Source organism: Oenanthe melanoleuca, chromosome 1 (genome assembly GCF_029582105.1).
Source record: "Oenanthe melanoleuca isolate GR-GAL-2019-014 chromosome 1, OMel1.0, whole genome shotgun sequence".
Classification (NCBI taxonomy): domain Eukaryota; kingdom Metazoa; phylum Chordata; class Aves; order Passeriformes; family Muscicapidae; genus Oenanthe; species Oenanthe melanoleuca.
The window spans coordinates 28,944,154-28,958,301 of NC_079333.1; the positions used below are offsets into that span (position 1 = coordinate 28,944,154).

A 14,148-nucleotide genomic window follows, 5' to 3' on the forward strand; every position below is an offset into this window, starting at 1 on the left:
ATGTGGACTCCCATCCTCCTGAGCTGGCTGCTCTACACCCTGGGGATAGTGGCACAACCGTAAGTGCCATTTAAAAATCTAGTGATTGATAATTGTGAATGCAGAGGGAGGGGCCAAGATAGCAGGGAGAGAGTGTGGGACCCTGTGAGCCCTTGCCTCCTGGAAGGGCTAGCCATGGGGTGGGTGCAGAGCCTTGTTGTGGATGCAGGGCTCTCCTGAAGGTGGGAACCTCTCTCATGGATATCGCTGCAGAAGTAGGTGAGCACTGGTGGTGGGAACAAGAGTGAGGGGCCGCAGTATGAGGTAGGATGAAGGGAAAGTGAAGGGCAAATCAACTGCAAGGCTGATAGATAAGCAGGAACCAATCTGCTGTCGGGGTAGCTGAGGAGCTGTGTCAAAGCAAGAAGGGCAAAGACTGTTCTGTCACCAAAAGCATTCATCTTGTACTTATATGAAATGAACTCTGTACTTTCCATCCCCCCTGTGCAAGGTTGTCACTCTGGCAATCTGTCCCAGTCTCTCCAGTAGAGTAGCACTCCCAGTCTCAGAGAGACGGCAAAATGTCCTCTTTCCTCAGGCCAGCCTTTTAGTGCCAAGAGTGGATGAGAGGGTTCCTGGGATGTGATGATATCTTGTTTCCCTACTGCAGGAGGTACCTGATCATCATTCCAGCTGCCCTACCCTACCCCTCATCCCAGAGGGCATGCTTGGACCTTCGTGGGGTTGAAAAGCCTATTCGTGTGGCCTTAACTCTTGTGCACCCATCTGGCAACCTCAGCCTGTACCGCAAGGTGGTCCGGAACGACTGGATCTTCGAGTGCACCAGATTTCAGGTCAGAGGCATTCCTGGCAGGGACCCCTAGCTGGCAGCTCCCAGCCTGCTCATCTGCCTCTCACCAAAGAAAGAGAGAATGAGGAAGACAGAAGATAAGATGGCATGGAATGGAGTGAATGCAAAATAAGGGGGAGTTTTTGCTCCTTGTCTTTGTCTGCCCGCATGGTACTCTTCCTGTGGGGAATCCTGGTGGCACACTGAGGAAAGGCTGCCTGGCTAGGCAGCAGAGGTCTGAGGAGGATTGATAGCTTAGAAGCACCCAAATGGCAGTCATGCAGCTCATTCTCTCCCCTGAGGAAGATGCACTGTCACAGTGAGCTGTTTGTGAATCTGTGACACAGAAAGAGTCAGACCTCTCATCTCTGACAGCTCCCCTCATGTCTGCTTCCTTCCAAGCTTTTCCTTCTGAGCTTGAAAAAGTCCTGGAGGACTTGGAAAGACATGGGAGGGTGTGCACAAGCTCAGCACAAACCTTTCTTATTTGCCCAACTCATGATCCTTATTTTCTTAGTTTGCATTGATAATAAGAAGGGGATTTCAGTCTCTGTGACCCTCACACTCTAGTAAACAGAATTCTCATCACCATAGACTTTTTCTTCCCTTGAGTTAAGTCTTCTCCATCTTGCTCCATGCAGATCCTAACAATGGTCCCATGAAGGAGTAAACAAAAGTTCTGTGTCAGAACCACCTCCTTTTTCTCTTGTCCCAGCATCTATCCCAGCTGCTAAGCATTGTTCCCTGTGCTTCCACAGACACAACCACTGAGGGACACCCTACACTGGCCTCCAGAGTAGAGATGGCAAAGAGTCTGGCCTTGCAGTGCAGTTGAAGCAAGAAGAGCACTGCTCTGATGCCTGCTAACCCATGGCTCTCCTGTTTTGTCAGGTGCCCCGACCTGCAGGCAGCCAGGAGGTGGCCACTGTGCACCTGCGCATCTCCAATGGCCACTACTTCAGTGTGAGTGAAGAGAAAAAAGTCCTGATCCGCAGGGCTGGAACAGGCACCTTCATTCAGACAGATAAGCCCATCTATAACCCAGGAGAGACAGGTGAGCAAAGCATGGAGCACTCTGAAAGTGGCCCTGCCTTGACCCTCCCAGGCTTTGCTCCCAATTTCCTGTGAGTGCTTTACACGGGGACAGAGGGGGTGTGCTGCCTTCTGCACTGAGGTATCCCGTGTTTTAGCACCATGCTCTAGGAGCAGAGCTGGCTTGGAAAAGGCAGCAGACCTGGAATTGGCCAGGGCAGGTAGGACTGGTCTGCCTACCCTGCAGACGAGGAAATGTGAGGGTAGCCCTGGGTGCAGCCCATGGGAAAACCCTTAAATTGTGAAGCAGCTGTGCTGCTCCACGTGTTTGGGGCTGCGTAAAGGGTGAGGGGCTGCAGGGCAGGCATGGGGCTGCCACTAGGGCTGGGTGTGGAGCTAGGATTCTGGGGTGAGACAAGTGCTGGGCAAGTCTGTTCTCTGTCTGTATTGTGCTTTACTCCATTTTCTCCCTCCAGTGAAATTCAGGATTGTGACACTGACTGAAGATTTTGTTCCTGTTAACAGCAAGGTAAAGCCTGTCTAAGTGGAGGCAAGGAAGTCTCCAGGCTTCAGATGGCTCTGCTTACTCTACCAGCCCCATGCCAGGGAGGCTGGGACAGTCCCAGCACCCAGGGTGGTAAATGCCAGCCCTCGAGAAAACCAAATTTGAACAACAATTCCTGTTGGCTGGTGTTGCTCTTAGAGGTTGGCTGCTGGTTGATGGGAGGGTTGGATGGGATCTGGGGAGTGTGCCAGCATTCCTAGCTAGCTGAGTTAACTGAATGCACCTGCCCTTGCCAAAAAAGCAGGCAGGGCTTCTGGGGACCAGTCTGTGGGTTGCTGGCCATGGGCATAATTATCAGACAAAGTTGTGTACAAACAGCACGAGACTCGAAGATCCCCTCCCACAGCTCTGAAAAGCTCAGTTACCTGGGCAGTGTGTGACACCTGAGGGTGGCAGGAGAGCCTGAAGCTAGCTGCAACATTTTAAGAAATATTAATTAATATGGGGAAGGATACACAGGAATTGATCATAAAAAAAGGAGAGAAAACAGTACAACCAAATTATACTGAGTTGCTGCTGGCAGCAGCTCATTGTCCCGATGTCAAGGGAGTGAGAAGTTGCCAGAGAATTACATATGTGGTGGCCAGGAAACTGCAAGGCTGGTGCCATTCTTCAGTAAGCAATTATGTCAGCAGCCAGCAGCTATAGCTATTTCACTCCTCAGTCCTCAAGCAATTTAGGGAGAGCCAACAGGAATTCATGCCATGACAATTAAATACTGAAGGGCACGCATTAGGGGAGCTGGACCAAATCCTTCCAGACTAAAATAAAGGGAGAGAGCCTTCCAGCTTCTTTACTGCTGACTTAATTTCATCTTTCTCAGGCTATTGGTGATATCCTAGGATCAAACACCCCTTTCTTCTCCCCATAGGGAAAGCATGTATCTTATATTAATAAGATAATGAAGTGTAAACAAATAGAACAAATTCTAGCTTTCATGGCTGTTGAATACCTATCAAAATGCAACCTAAATATTCAAAAAGCAAATATGAAGAATAGCATGGATTTTTACTATTCCTTACTATTTCAAAGCAGTTGTCCTTCTTTCAGTAGGATCAAGTTTCTTGTATCAGAGTGTTTGTCACAGTACAGGGGCTGGGTGGGTAAGAGAAGTTTATATGCAGCTTGCTATGTCATGCCAGCTTTTGACAGTGCTGTCTGTTTGCTTTGCAGTACTCCATGGTGGAAATTCAGGTGGGTGATCCAGACTCTTCAGAAGTTATGAGGATAGGTATTTCAGTATGGATAGTACCTAGGATGCTGTCTTACCAGTTCAAGTTACTTTTCTTAGGCTCTGTGCATGCACATTCTCTGTCCAAATGCTTCTTGTTACCAAGACTTGGTGATACAAATGGTTTGACTTCATCAATTTCTACATTCAGGAATGCCAGCCAGGCTTTAGCTAATTTTTATAGTTCATATTTAGAAGACTGGAGAGTCTAAATGTCAGAACTTTCCATATGTTCTTTTTCCATGGCTGTGCAGAGCAGAGTAAACCTGGGTGGGTTGGATTCACCTCTGTTTGTGCTCCAGAATCATCATCTGGGCTAAAACCAGCAGGAACCTGTGAAAGCCTCTGAAATCTCTGAAATGCCATTGAATCCAGGGGACTCTGGGTAGAGAATAGGAAGCATTGGTAATGACTGCCTTTTCTTTCCTTCCCTTGCACTGCAGGACCCAAAACAAAACCGCATTGGCCAGTGGCTGGATGTGAGACCAAAACAGGGCATTGCAGATCTCTCTTTCCAGTTAGCTGATGAACTTTCCTTGGGGACTTACACCATCAGTGCCCAGTCCTTTAAGTCCAGCTCAGTCCAGTCCAGTACCTTTAAGGTGGAGGAACGTGGTAAGGAGAATGAAGAAAGGGATGGAAGAAGGTGCTTGTTTGTTGCTTGCCTGTCTGTATAACAATGTAAAACCAAATATTGTAAAATGGGATTTACTGCCTGAGAGCTATGACTGAACACAAATCTATGGGCAATATCAGAAATGAACACAAGGGAAATTTGCTGGAGATTCCTGGAGAAGGTATCTTCTGGCAAATTGAGAAAAACACTGAAGACCTCTGCAAGACTGTTGGGGGAAAAGAAAAAAGGGGGGGGATTCTTTCTTTGGTTTCCCTGTTTTTAATTAATGCTTGCTTTTTCCTCATTAACATGTTCCTTTATGGGAACATACTCTTCCCTTTTGTGACCCTGTGCCCAGGTAGCCTTTTGCCTTTGATGGAGTAACTCAGGTTTTTGTTCCAGTGTTGCAAAAGTTTGATGTTTTCTTTGTGGGACCAGCTCAGATTTATGCTTCAGATAAAACCTTCCCACTGCAAGTGTGTGGCAGGTAAGGAGAATGTTCAGGGGAAAGGAAAGATTCCATCAAAACTATGTCTCTCCTTCCATATATCTCCTATCTTTTCAGTCCATCAAAGAGAGGTGGCTCAAGAAAGGTCAGACAGGGCCATCCCTTTAGAAGAATCCCAAATAGTTCAAGAGTCAAGCTAATGGTTCTTCCTTGTGGAGGAGGTACCTGAGCCCCACATGACAGAGAACATCCATCTATAGGGAGACTTGCCCAAGGCAACAGATACTGTCCTCTGGAAGATGTGTCTGTCTAGCATGGAAAGATCTTACGTGGGAAAAGTACCAGATGGGAAAGACATGTTGAGGTAAAGGAGCTGGCATTTCTTTAGGAGTTTATGCCTTTCCTTCTCACTTACATGCTACTGGACTTATTACCTTCTTAGGAGAAGCAGATAAATTTCTCTAGTTATGTGGTTATCAGCAAAAAATGAGCAGATGAGGGTGGGAAGGAGGGCAGGACCTCTGACAGTATAAACACAAAGAAGGGAGGACAATGAGCACAAAAGCACTCAAAATCTGGTGAGCTCATTTGTATTTGGGGCTGCATTGTCTGGAGACTTTTGGTGTCTCTTTTGCCACTGATTGGTCTGACATAAGTTCTCATTAATTGGGACAGTTACAGCCAGGTCATATGAGGCTGTAGTAGTAAATAGTACACGCCACTCTATATCATCAGGATGGGTCACAGATGTCATCTTCTTACTGATACCATCAGGAGCATTGCTCCAAAGGGCAAGTCAGAGAGGAGTCAAAGCAAGGAAAGGCAGCCAAGCAGGCAGAGGAAATACCTAAACATCTAAATCAGCAGAGCAAGTGGAAACAAGAGCCCTGATCATGAGATAAGCCCATAGTGAGACAAGTCTGAGGTCACTCTGTGCCTCTATTTCTGCAATTTGCTGTTGCTGTCTGCAGGGACACCCATTTCTACTTCTTTCCCTCCCAGACTAATATCTTCACTGAGTGGATAAATCAGGTCCACTCTCTGTGTCTGCCTGCAATTCCAGGGCAGCAAGTGCCCAGAAGTGGGAGAGCTCCAGAGGGTGTGGGTCTGTTCCTGTCCATTTCTGCATCCATTTCTTTGTTTCTGCATCTGTTGGATGCCAAACCATGCTATTGCACCAAAGTACTCAAAGTGCTATATTTTAATTTGTGCCTGCCTGCTTGCCAGCTGCAGTAAGACCTTTGTCACAAAAGGCACCTGTGTGGAGCAATGTGCTGGACAGAGCACACAGTGCCTCTGCCCAGAAGCAACTCTGGTGCTCTCCCTGCAGGTACAGTTATGGGAAAGCAGTACGAGGGACAATGCATGTGACTCTGTGCCAGAGAACAAGGAGGTGGCTGCAGGATACCAGCAAGGACATCTGTAGGGAACACAGCGGTCCTGTGAGTAAAGTCCTGGAAGGTATATGGGCAGTAAAGAAGCACCACACAGGATCAAGTGTCAAGGGCTGAGGGAGCAGAAGGAACTGCTCAGAGCCCTGTCCAGTGTGACCTTGAATGTTTTGGGAATGAAGCATTCACCACCTCCCTGGAGAGCATGTTCCAGTGTTTCATGAGTTCTGCCTTACTATTTGTTGTAGTCAATAGTTAGGACAGAATGACTAATCAATCCCTTGTACTTCCAACCCCTTCCCTTCTCCCCAGCCCCCAATAATACCTATCACTCCTACTGCAGACAGCGAGCAATGGGTGTTTCACCCCTTCTGTCAGTACATCGATCTTCAACCTGGCTCCCAGAGAGGAAGACAATAAACTTTATGCAGAAGCCTCTCTCCTGGAGATAGGCACAGGTACCCAGGGGCTCAGCAGGGAAGGTGCAGGGGCAAGGGAACCATTAAGGGGGTTGAGGACTAGAGAGGGCACACATCCTCCTCTCCTCCTCCCTGCTGCTGGGATCATCACAGGATGTGGAGAGCTACTCTGCCAGCAGCAAGGGGATGAGGAGTGTCTGGGAGGAATGCTGTGGGTCCATGAGACTTGGAGACAGCTTAACTAAAGATGGAGCTGCCACAGGAACAGCCTCCAAACCTTGCAGATTGCTGGTGTTGGGAAGGACGTTTCAGACACTCTGCTAAGAGGGGCTGGGAATAACAGAGTAAAATTGAACTACAGTGCAGTAGTCACCTCTGGTACTGATCCTGCTTCCCTTGCACTCTGCATTCCAACAGGGGTGCAGATCAACACCTCCAGCCAAATCCTCATCTCCAGGACAGCTGCAAGGGCAGTATTTGAGACACCCAATGAATATTACATCCCTGGAGTACCATACAGGGGGAAGGTGATTTTCTTCCCTTGCTTTTTCGCTCCCTGTCATTTGCCAAGAAATATAGTGTCTGGTAAAGCTGACCCAAAGCATTTTGTGCTCCTCAGACAGAGTAGCTTGCCTTGCACTGTGTCACACTGCTTGACAGTGTGGCTGCAGATGCTGCATTTTAGACTCCCTGTTATGTTTACACCTCCAGCATCTGCTGAAAGCAATGAGTGGTGTCTCAGCAAGAATGCTGGGATGCAAGGATGTCTCAACTGTTGGCCAGGAGAGAAACTCCTCATATTCTGGCCACACACACCTTTTGGAACAGACAGATTTTAACCATACTCAGCTTCACACTGGAGATGAGGGAGTTGTACAATTCTCCTGTCTTCTTGGGTCCAGACTGAAGTCTGTAGGTGACCTACACAGGAAGGTCTATGTTGGAGAGAGGAAGGATTTGGTTATGATATTGCAAGAAATATCTGACTTTGGCTTTCCTGCCTCATCTTGTCACCAGATTAAGGTTCAGGATCATTATGGAACTGGTATGAAAAACAGGAAAGTTTATCTTGTGATAAGGTTCATGAGGCGTCGGTTTATCAAAACGTACATCACAGATGACAGTGGAATAGCATCATTCAACCTCGACACAACTGCCTGGAACAGCTCATCAGTCTTCTTGGAGGTAAACACCACCTCTGCATATGGGAAAGTGAGAGTCCTTGAGCTCTACCTGTGCTCCCCACTCCTGCCTGCAGCCCCCCTGCCAGCTCAGGCCTGGGCTCATCACGCAGCCCTGCACAGAGCCACCTGGAAGGCACCAAGCCACCAGCCTTTCCCAAGCCAAGCTGATGACAGGCTAACAAAGCACTGAAGCATGAAACTCTCCATTTCTGTGTGTCTCTGGTGCCCTTTCAGGGGAGGTTCACGCTGGAGGAGTTCATGCGCACTCCTCGAAGGACTGACGTCAGCTACACGAACGCTTACCATCACCTGCAGCCCTTCCATGTCACAACCAAGAGCTTCCTGGACATACACCCACCCATGGAAACACTGCCTTGTGGGCTGAAGCACAATGTCCAGGTGACCTTCACACTCAGCAGGGATGACCTGGGAGAAGACACCAGCCGTATAAGTTTTGTATATTATGTGAGTAAGGGTAGTAGATAACCTGGGGGGAAAGGCTGCACTGACAGGACCAGATGCCGAGGAAAAGTTGAGGATATAATTTAGGTCATATCTGGAGGGATGACAGTTAAACCTTGCTCTCAGGGGAGTGGGTGAATGCTATGCCTGGTAGGTCTCAGCCTGGCCACACCGTGATCCCGGTGCTGGGTCTTCAGTCACCACCATGGATGGGTGAAGGTTCTGTCTTTGTAGCCCCTCACCCCCCTAGCCTCTGCCAAGGCTGCAGCTGGAAGTGTCATCTGCCATTAAAACTGGATGGTGAGGGGTATCCCTTCTTCACTCTGGTTATCAAACAGCTGCTCAGTGGAAGTGGGCTTTGATCTGTTTGGGAGGCCAGCCTACTAGAGGAGAAACACTTTAGGTTATCACTCACCAATCTGCAGTGAACCCACTACCCATCCATTGTCCTCACTGAACAGACTAGACCAGAGACTCCTGTGCTAAATCTTCCTGACTGTGATGTCTGCAAATCTCCTCAAGTCTGGGGTTGGATTGAGCCCACTGTTAATTTTGTGGGCTTTATTTTGCTTTTGGGAGCAAGATGCACATAGGTACGTGTGGATGCACTCTGTGGCAAACAGCAGTCTGCTCATCCCTCATGTCCCTCCTCCTGCAGGTCACTGGCAAGTCTGGAATTGTTGTCAGGGGTCAAAGGAATATCCAGATCGGGAAACTGAACAGTAAGTCATGGCAGAGATGGGGAAACAGTTGCATCCAGTTGGTTTCTAGTTTGGACATGAGGGTTGCCAGAGTTCCTCCCAAATTCCCTCAATCTATAGGTCTGGAGCAGTCAGCAAACGGGACAGAGAGAGGCTGAGGAAGCAATTGTTGTCAGCTGGAAGAGGGCAAAAAGACAGAATGAAACAATGATGGGAAGAGAGGCTGGGAGGACATAGGGGAAGATGGAGTAGAGGGCAGAGAGTGCAGCTGCAGGAATTGGTTTGACATTTTGGGATTATATAGCACAAAAAGAAGAAGGGCAGAAGGAGGTATCAGTGGGCTTATGATGCAAACATTTGCCTTTCCTTCCTCAGTGTTGAAGGGCTCGTTCTCCATCCCTTTGACCTTCACTGCCGACTTGTCCCCATCGCCTTCCTTAGTGGTGTACGCCATCTTCCCCAGCGGAGGGGTCACAGCTGACAGCATCCGTTTGGATGTTGCCTTGTGCTTCCAAAACCAGGTGAGACTCATCTCTGTGGCTGGGGAAGAGCTGATGAGCAGGAGTTAGGAAGCCTGAGGAGATCCTCAGATCCAGCACAGTGCCCAGACAGCAGGAAAGCTTCAGCAGTGACTTTTGATAGCAGTGGCTGAGCAGGAGAGATTCCAGCTAGTCTTCCTCTTTCTGTCTGTGCCATCTGTATGTCACACTCCTCACACCTCTTTCTTTTTCATATTCCTTTCCTGGTGCATTGCTCCAGGTCAAGGTAGGATTCCCAGGTAAAGAAGCCCTTGCAGGGTCAGCAGTGCAGCTCCAGCTGCAGGCAGCGCCCGGCTCCCTGTGTGCAGTCCGGGCAGTGGATGAAAACATGTTCTTCACCAGACCAGACCATGAGCTGACCAGCAGGATGGTGAGTGTCTGTGCAGCCAGGCAGAACCTCGGGAGTGATGGATGAGCTGGGTGAGGCAGGCAGGGGCTGTGGCAAGGGGAGCTGGAAGCCGATGAATGAGGAGGTCTGTGTGTGAAGAAAGCAGGGCCTGCCTAGGAAGGACAGGAGCTGATGTACATGCTAGGGGAGGATGGAGTGAAGCAGCTGGAGGTATCTGCTCCTTGCCCAACCCTTCCCTGCCTGTGAGTTTCCCTAGGTCTATGGTTTGTTCCCTGCTGCCTACCGACGTGGATACCCTGCCCAAGTAGAAGAGCATTCAGATCGCTGTGTGCAGCCCCAGTCCTCGTCATCTCTGCTACGAGCAAGGCCACACAATTCCTTCCAGCCTGACATCTTCAACCTCTTCCGGGTAATCACCACAGGATGTTTCCCAGGGCTGTTGCAATTATGAGCATCTGAGGTATTTCCTCCCAAAGCAGTCTGAGAAGGCCTTTCCTCCTCCAGCCAGACCCTGCTGTCTGCCCTGACTGAACTGTGCTGTCTCAATAGATGTACAACCCCACTGAGTAGGCATACTTGTATTTCCCTCCACACTTGCACAATGCAAGGTGATGAAATCCTGGACCATCAAACTCCATTTTTTTGGACTTGAATGGGAATGAGGAATGAAGTCCTCGGCTATGTACTGTTTATCGACAGTGTTAGAAAAAAGAGACACAGGGAGTGATCCCAAGCATCAGACCACAGATTGTTGATGTGGCTTAGTTGTTAGCCTGCTCTTTGCCACTGTTCTGGGCAGTTCCCAGGCAGACCTCTTGGGGTCTTTAGGGCAGATCTCCTCCATGCCTCCCTTCAGCACTGTGTCCGCTTGGGCCATTGCTGCTCTGGGCTGCCTGGGCACTGGGTTGTCCTGACCCCCATGGTTTCCAGAACAATTTTGAAGAGCAGCAGTCAATCTTCCCCACTCACAGATGCTTTTCTGCCTCTCTTGCCCTCCTTCTTTTCCTGATAGAACATGGGACTGAAAGTCTTCTCAAACCTTGTAATCAAGAAGCCCTCTCAATGCTCTCGTCGGGCGGATAGGAAGCCAACCATAGGTAAGCTGCACTTTGAGCCCACCTGGGATGTGAGATCACATCAGGTGGCAGAGCTCCCTGATCTTTTTGGGGTTTGCTGGTGGGGGACATTGTCTCTCTTAGGAGTATTGGGTGCTGCTGCCACAGTCTAGCTACATAATCCAGACTCAATAGGAGTGACCCAGTCCCTATAAAAAAGGGCTCTGAAGGATGTCACTTCCTGGATGTTCCCTGACACTAAAGGATGGCACTCCCTTTCCTCACAGACAAACCCAAGTGGGGTGCAGGATCTGTTTCCCGGTGTCCATTCCCATTCCCCAGGCTGTAGAGACCCAGCTTCTGTCCTCACTAGTGGCCACAGAGACAGTCCTGTTTTTACTGTGTCTCAGTTTGCACTTGATAACTGTACTAAACAGGCTCATGTGCCTGCCTGTATTTAAACCATTGCTTGCTGTAGAATGTGAGTTTTGTGCAAGCAAGCAAACAATGCTATTACTCACAGAATTATATAAGCATTGGTTAAAATGGCTCTCTGGAGATTCTTAGTCTCTTAAGCAACAACTTGGGGTCAGGTCAGGAAAGGGTTTTGTCTAACCAAGTTTTGGAAACCTTGCAATCAACTCACTGCAAGCTGCTTCTCCTGCTATCACTCTCTTTTCCCTTCATTTCTAATCTCTCCCGTGAGATCAGACCAGTCCCTTGTGCTTTCGTCTGGCAGACTCTCCTCATGTCTCTTAGTGCTTGCTGTGCCTCCAGCCCCACTGCTAGGCTGTCTATGGCTGGCAAGGTTCACCTCTCCCACTCTGGTGGGACTCCTTACTCTTTCTTTCAGGGGTGCCTTCCACAGAAGACCAAAGAACCACTGAGGAACATCCCCAATTTACAACTCACAGAAGATTTCACCACTATTTCCCTGAGACTTGGATCTGGAATGTGTACTCTGTTGGGTAAGTGATTCCTGTCTTTACAAATGGACAGAAGGATGACCCTTTGCTACAGAGACTTGGCTGACTTGAATTTGTGTAAAAGGGGTGTAAAGAGACCTCTGCATGCAAATTATGTGGCTCTTCCCTGCATTTTAGTGTGTTAAACTACTGGACTTTGAGGAGCAGAACTGAAGTGTACACAGATTTAAGGAACAGCAGTACACATCCAGACCAAACCACCACGAGTGTACAGAGCTGGAATGCTTGGGCAGTATTTTGCTCAGGAGAAGGACATAAAGCCATTACTGATTCCATTTAAAGAGGGTTTATGGCTCTAGAGAAAAAAATGCTGAGAAATGCCTTGCAAGTGTCACTGGCAATACAGCAGAGGTTGGTCCAAGCATGAGGAGCTGTGTCACCTCCCTCAGCAGGACCATGAGCACTCCTCATTGCATCTCCTTCCCTCTCCATTAGCAGATGAATCTCTCCATGCAAGTTCTCTCTTCCTCTCAGCTCCAATGGCAGCAGGAATGTCTCAGTCACAGCACCTGCTGCTGCTGCAGAGTGGAAAGTCAAGATGTTCTGCTTGGCTGGGAGGGGGTTTGGCCTTGCCCCCACCACGAGCCTCAGAACAGTTCAGCCCTTCTTTGTGGACGTGACGCTGCCGTATTCTGTCATCCGTGGAGAGACCTTCCTGGTGAAAGCCACTGTCTTCAGCTACCTGCAGCAGTGCATACAGGTGTGTGCCTGTGCCACAGGTAACACTGTGTGGGACAGCTCTGCCCTCCAGTTTTAGAGCTTATTGAGCCATCTCACCTGAGCTGTGCAGTCACTCGCCCACATCTGTCATTCCCTCAGATCCAGGTGGCCCTGGCTAAATCCTCAGACTTCCAGGTGGAGCCATGTCAGACTTGTAGGGACAAGGAATGTCTGTGTGCAGAGGAGTCCAAGACCTTCATGTGGAATGTCACAGCAGTCCAACTGGGTATGGCAGCAAAAAGGGACTGGTGATAAGGAACCCTAAAACTAAAGTGAAAGACCGTGGGAGGTCCAGAAAATTTGGCAGAGCCATGTATCCTCTGAATCCTGAAATTAGTTATTAATGGTGCAAACATGCAATCCATAATGTTTGCCTTCTTTCTCTCTTCGTAGACAGACTCACCAGAGAGGGCAGGAACCCCTGAAGAGAGGGCTGTGGGAACCAACTGGGGAGGAAGAGGCTGCATGGATGTGGGTGGGGGAATTTTGTATTGCTGGTCCTGTGCTTCATATCCAATGGGAAGGGCATGCTGGGCTCCAAGGGCTGCTGGAGGTTCTGTCCTATTGCAGCAATGAAGTCACTGCTGGTGAGATGTTTCTGAGTTTCCTCAAGCTCAGGGTGTCTAACAAGCTGTCAGCACTGGCTGGCTCACCTTTATTGGCCAAACCACCAAGACCATGAAGACCAACAAGCCAAACCATCTCCAAGTTAGTTAAAGTAAGTTTACTCCACTTGGCCACAGGTATAAGGAAAGGACTCTATTGACTTTGTTTGCTAGGGACTCTGAATATCTCAGTGAGGACAGAAGCACTGGACACCATGTCACGGTGTGGGGGCAGAAAGCCCTTGCCAGCTGCTGTGAGGGGGAGGCACACACTCACCAAACACTTGCTGGTCCAGGTCAGTATGAGAACAGCCTCACTTCTCTCTATGATATCCCTGCCCAAGGGGGAAGGCAGACTGGGGTGGGATAAATAGTTTTATCACCTCAAATTTTGGCCAGCAATAGTATACCAAAGCTGTGGCTTAGTTCACTTTATTTCTCCCAGGACCTAACCAAGCCTATTCCTGCAGTACTCTTTCTTGAGCTGTGTTCCCACATCTATGTTTCTCCCTGTACCTTTTCATGCTTTGCCTGAGCTTTTGTACGTGCTCGCTGGCCAGAGAGTCCTGTCCCTCGAGCTTACTCGTGATGCTTTGAGCAGTGAAGCAGGCAGACCTGCCAAAAATGAGGAGGGTGGAGTCCCTGACCTCTGAATTCAGACTTGAACTGGCTCTGAAATGTTGCTGTCATTTGGGAATTTTACGTGTATTTGTGTTTCTCCTGTCCCATGTGCGTGTTTCTGCCTGGCAGCCAGAGGGTGTGTTAGTGGAGAAGTCTTACAGCTCCCTTCTGTGCCCAAGAGGAGGTATGTGCCTAAGACAAGGTATGTGCCTCCTGAGTGGGTTCTGCAGCCTGGAATAACTACATCTGAGAGTAAAACTAAACTATGGGAGGTATCATGAAAGAATGTTTTGAAGTTACTTTTCACATAGGAAATTTCACTTCCTATCAGACACAAACAAATAAGAAATATTACTCCCATATGTGCTGTCCTACTGAATTTGCTGCTGAGTATA

At 48.8% G+C, this 14,148-nt stretch overlaps 1 protein-coding gene across 1 annotated transcript in view; it reads left to right on the forward strand.

Annotated features, from left to right (window-relative positions):
* LOC130261833 (alpha-2-macroglobulin-like protein 1) overlaps nucleotides 1-14,148 on the forward strand; it is a 24,796-nt gene continuing 10,648 nt past the window's right edge. The window contains exons 1-21 of the mRNA XM_056508470.1: nucleotides 1-59; nucleotides 650-833; nucleotides 1,721-1,883; nucleotides 2,338-2,390; nucleotides 3,600-3,620; nucleotides 4,101-4,272; nucleotides 4,676-4,760; nucleotides 6,052-6,163; nucleotides 6,456-6,570; nucleotides 6,949-7,058; nucleotides 7,549-7,716; nucleotides 8,836-8,929; nucleotides 9,254-9,399; nucleotides 9,638-9,787; nucleotides 10,023-10,175; nucleotides 10,779-10,863; nucleotides 11,675-11,789; nucleotides 12,282-12,507; nucleotides 12,627-12,753; nucleotides 13,307-13,428; nucleotides 13,883-13,937. Coding sequence (XP_056364445.1) covers nucleotides 1-59; nucleotides 650-833; nucleotides 1,721-1,883; nucleotides 2,338-2,390; nucleotides 3,600-3,620; nucleotides 4,101-4,272; nucleotides 4,676-4,760; nucleotides 6,052-6,163; nucleotides 6,456-6,570; nucleotides 6,949-7,058; nucleotides 7,549-7,716; nucleotides 8,836-8,929; nucleotides 9,254-9,399; nucleotides 9,638-9,787; nucleotides 10,023-10,175; nucleotides 10,779-10,863; nucleotides 11,675-11,789; nucleotides 12,282-12,507; nucleotides 12,627-12,753; nucleotides 13,307-13,428; nucleotides 13,883-13,937 — 2,515 coding nt within the window. The remainder of the gene's footprint in view (nucleotides 60-649; nucleotides 834-1,720; nucleotides 1,884-2,337; nucleotides 2,391-3,599; nucleotides 3,621-4,100; nucleotides 4,273-4,675; nucleotides 4,761-6,051; nucleotides 6,164-6,455; nucleotides 6,571-6,948; nucleotides 7,059-7,548; nucleotides 7,717-8,835; nucleotides 8,930-9,253; nucleotides 9,400-9,637; nucleotides 9,788-10,022; nucleotides 10,176-10,778; nucleotides 10,864-11,674; nucleotides 11,790-12,281; nucleotides 12,508-12,626; nucleotides 12,754-13,306; nucleotides 13,429-13,882; nucleotides 13,938-14,148) is intronic.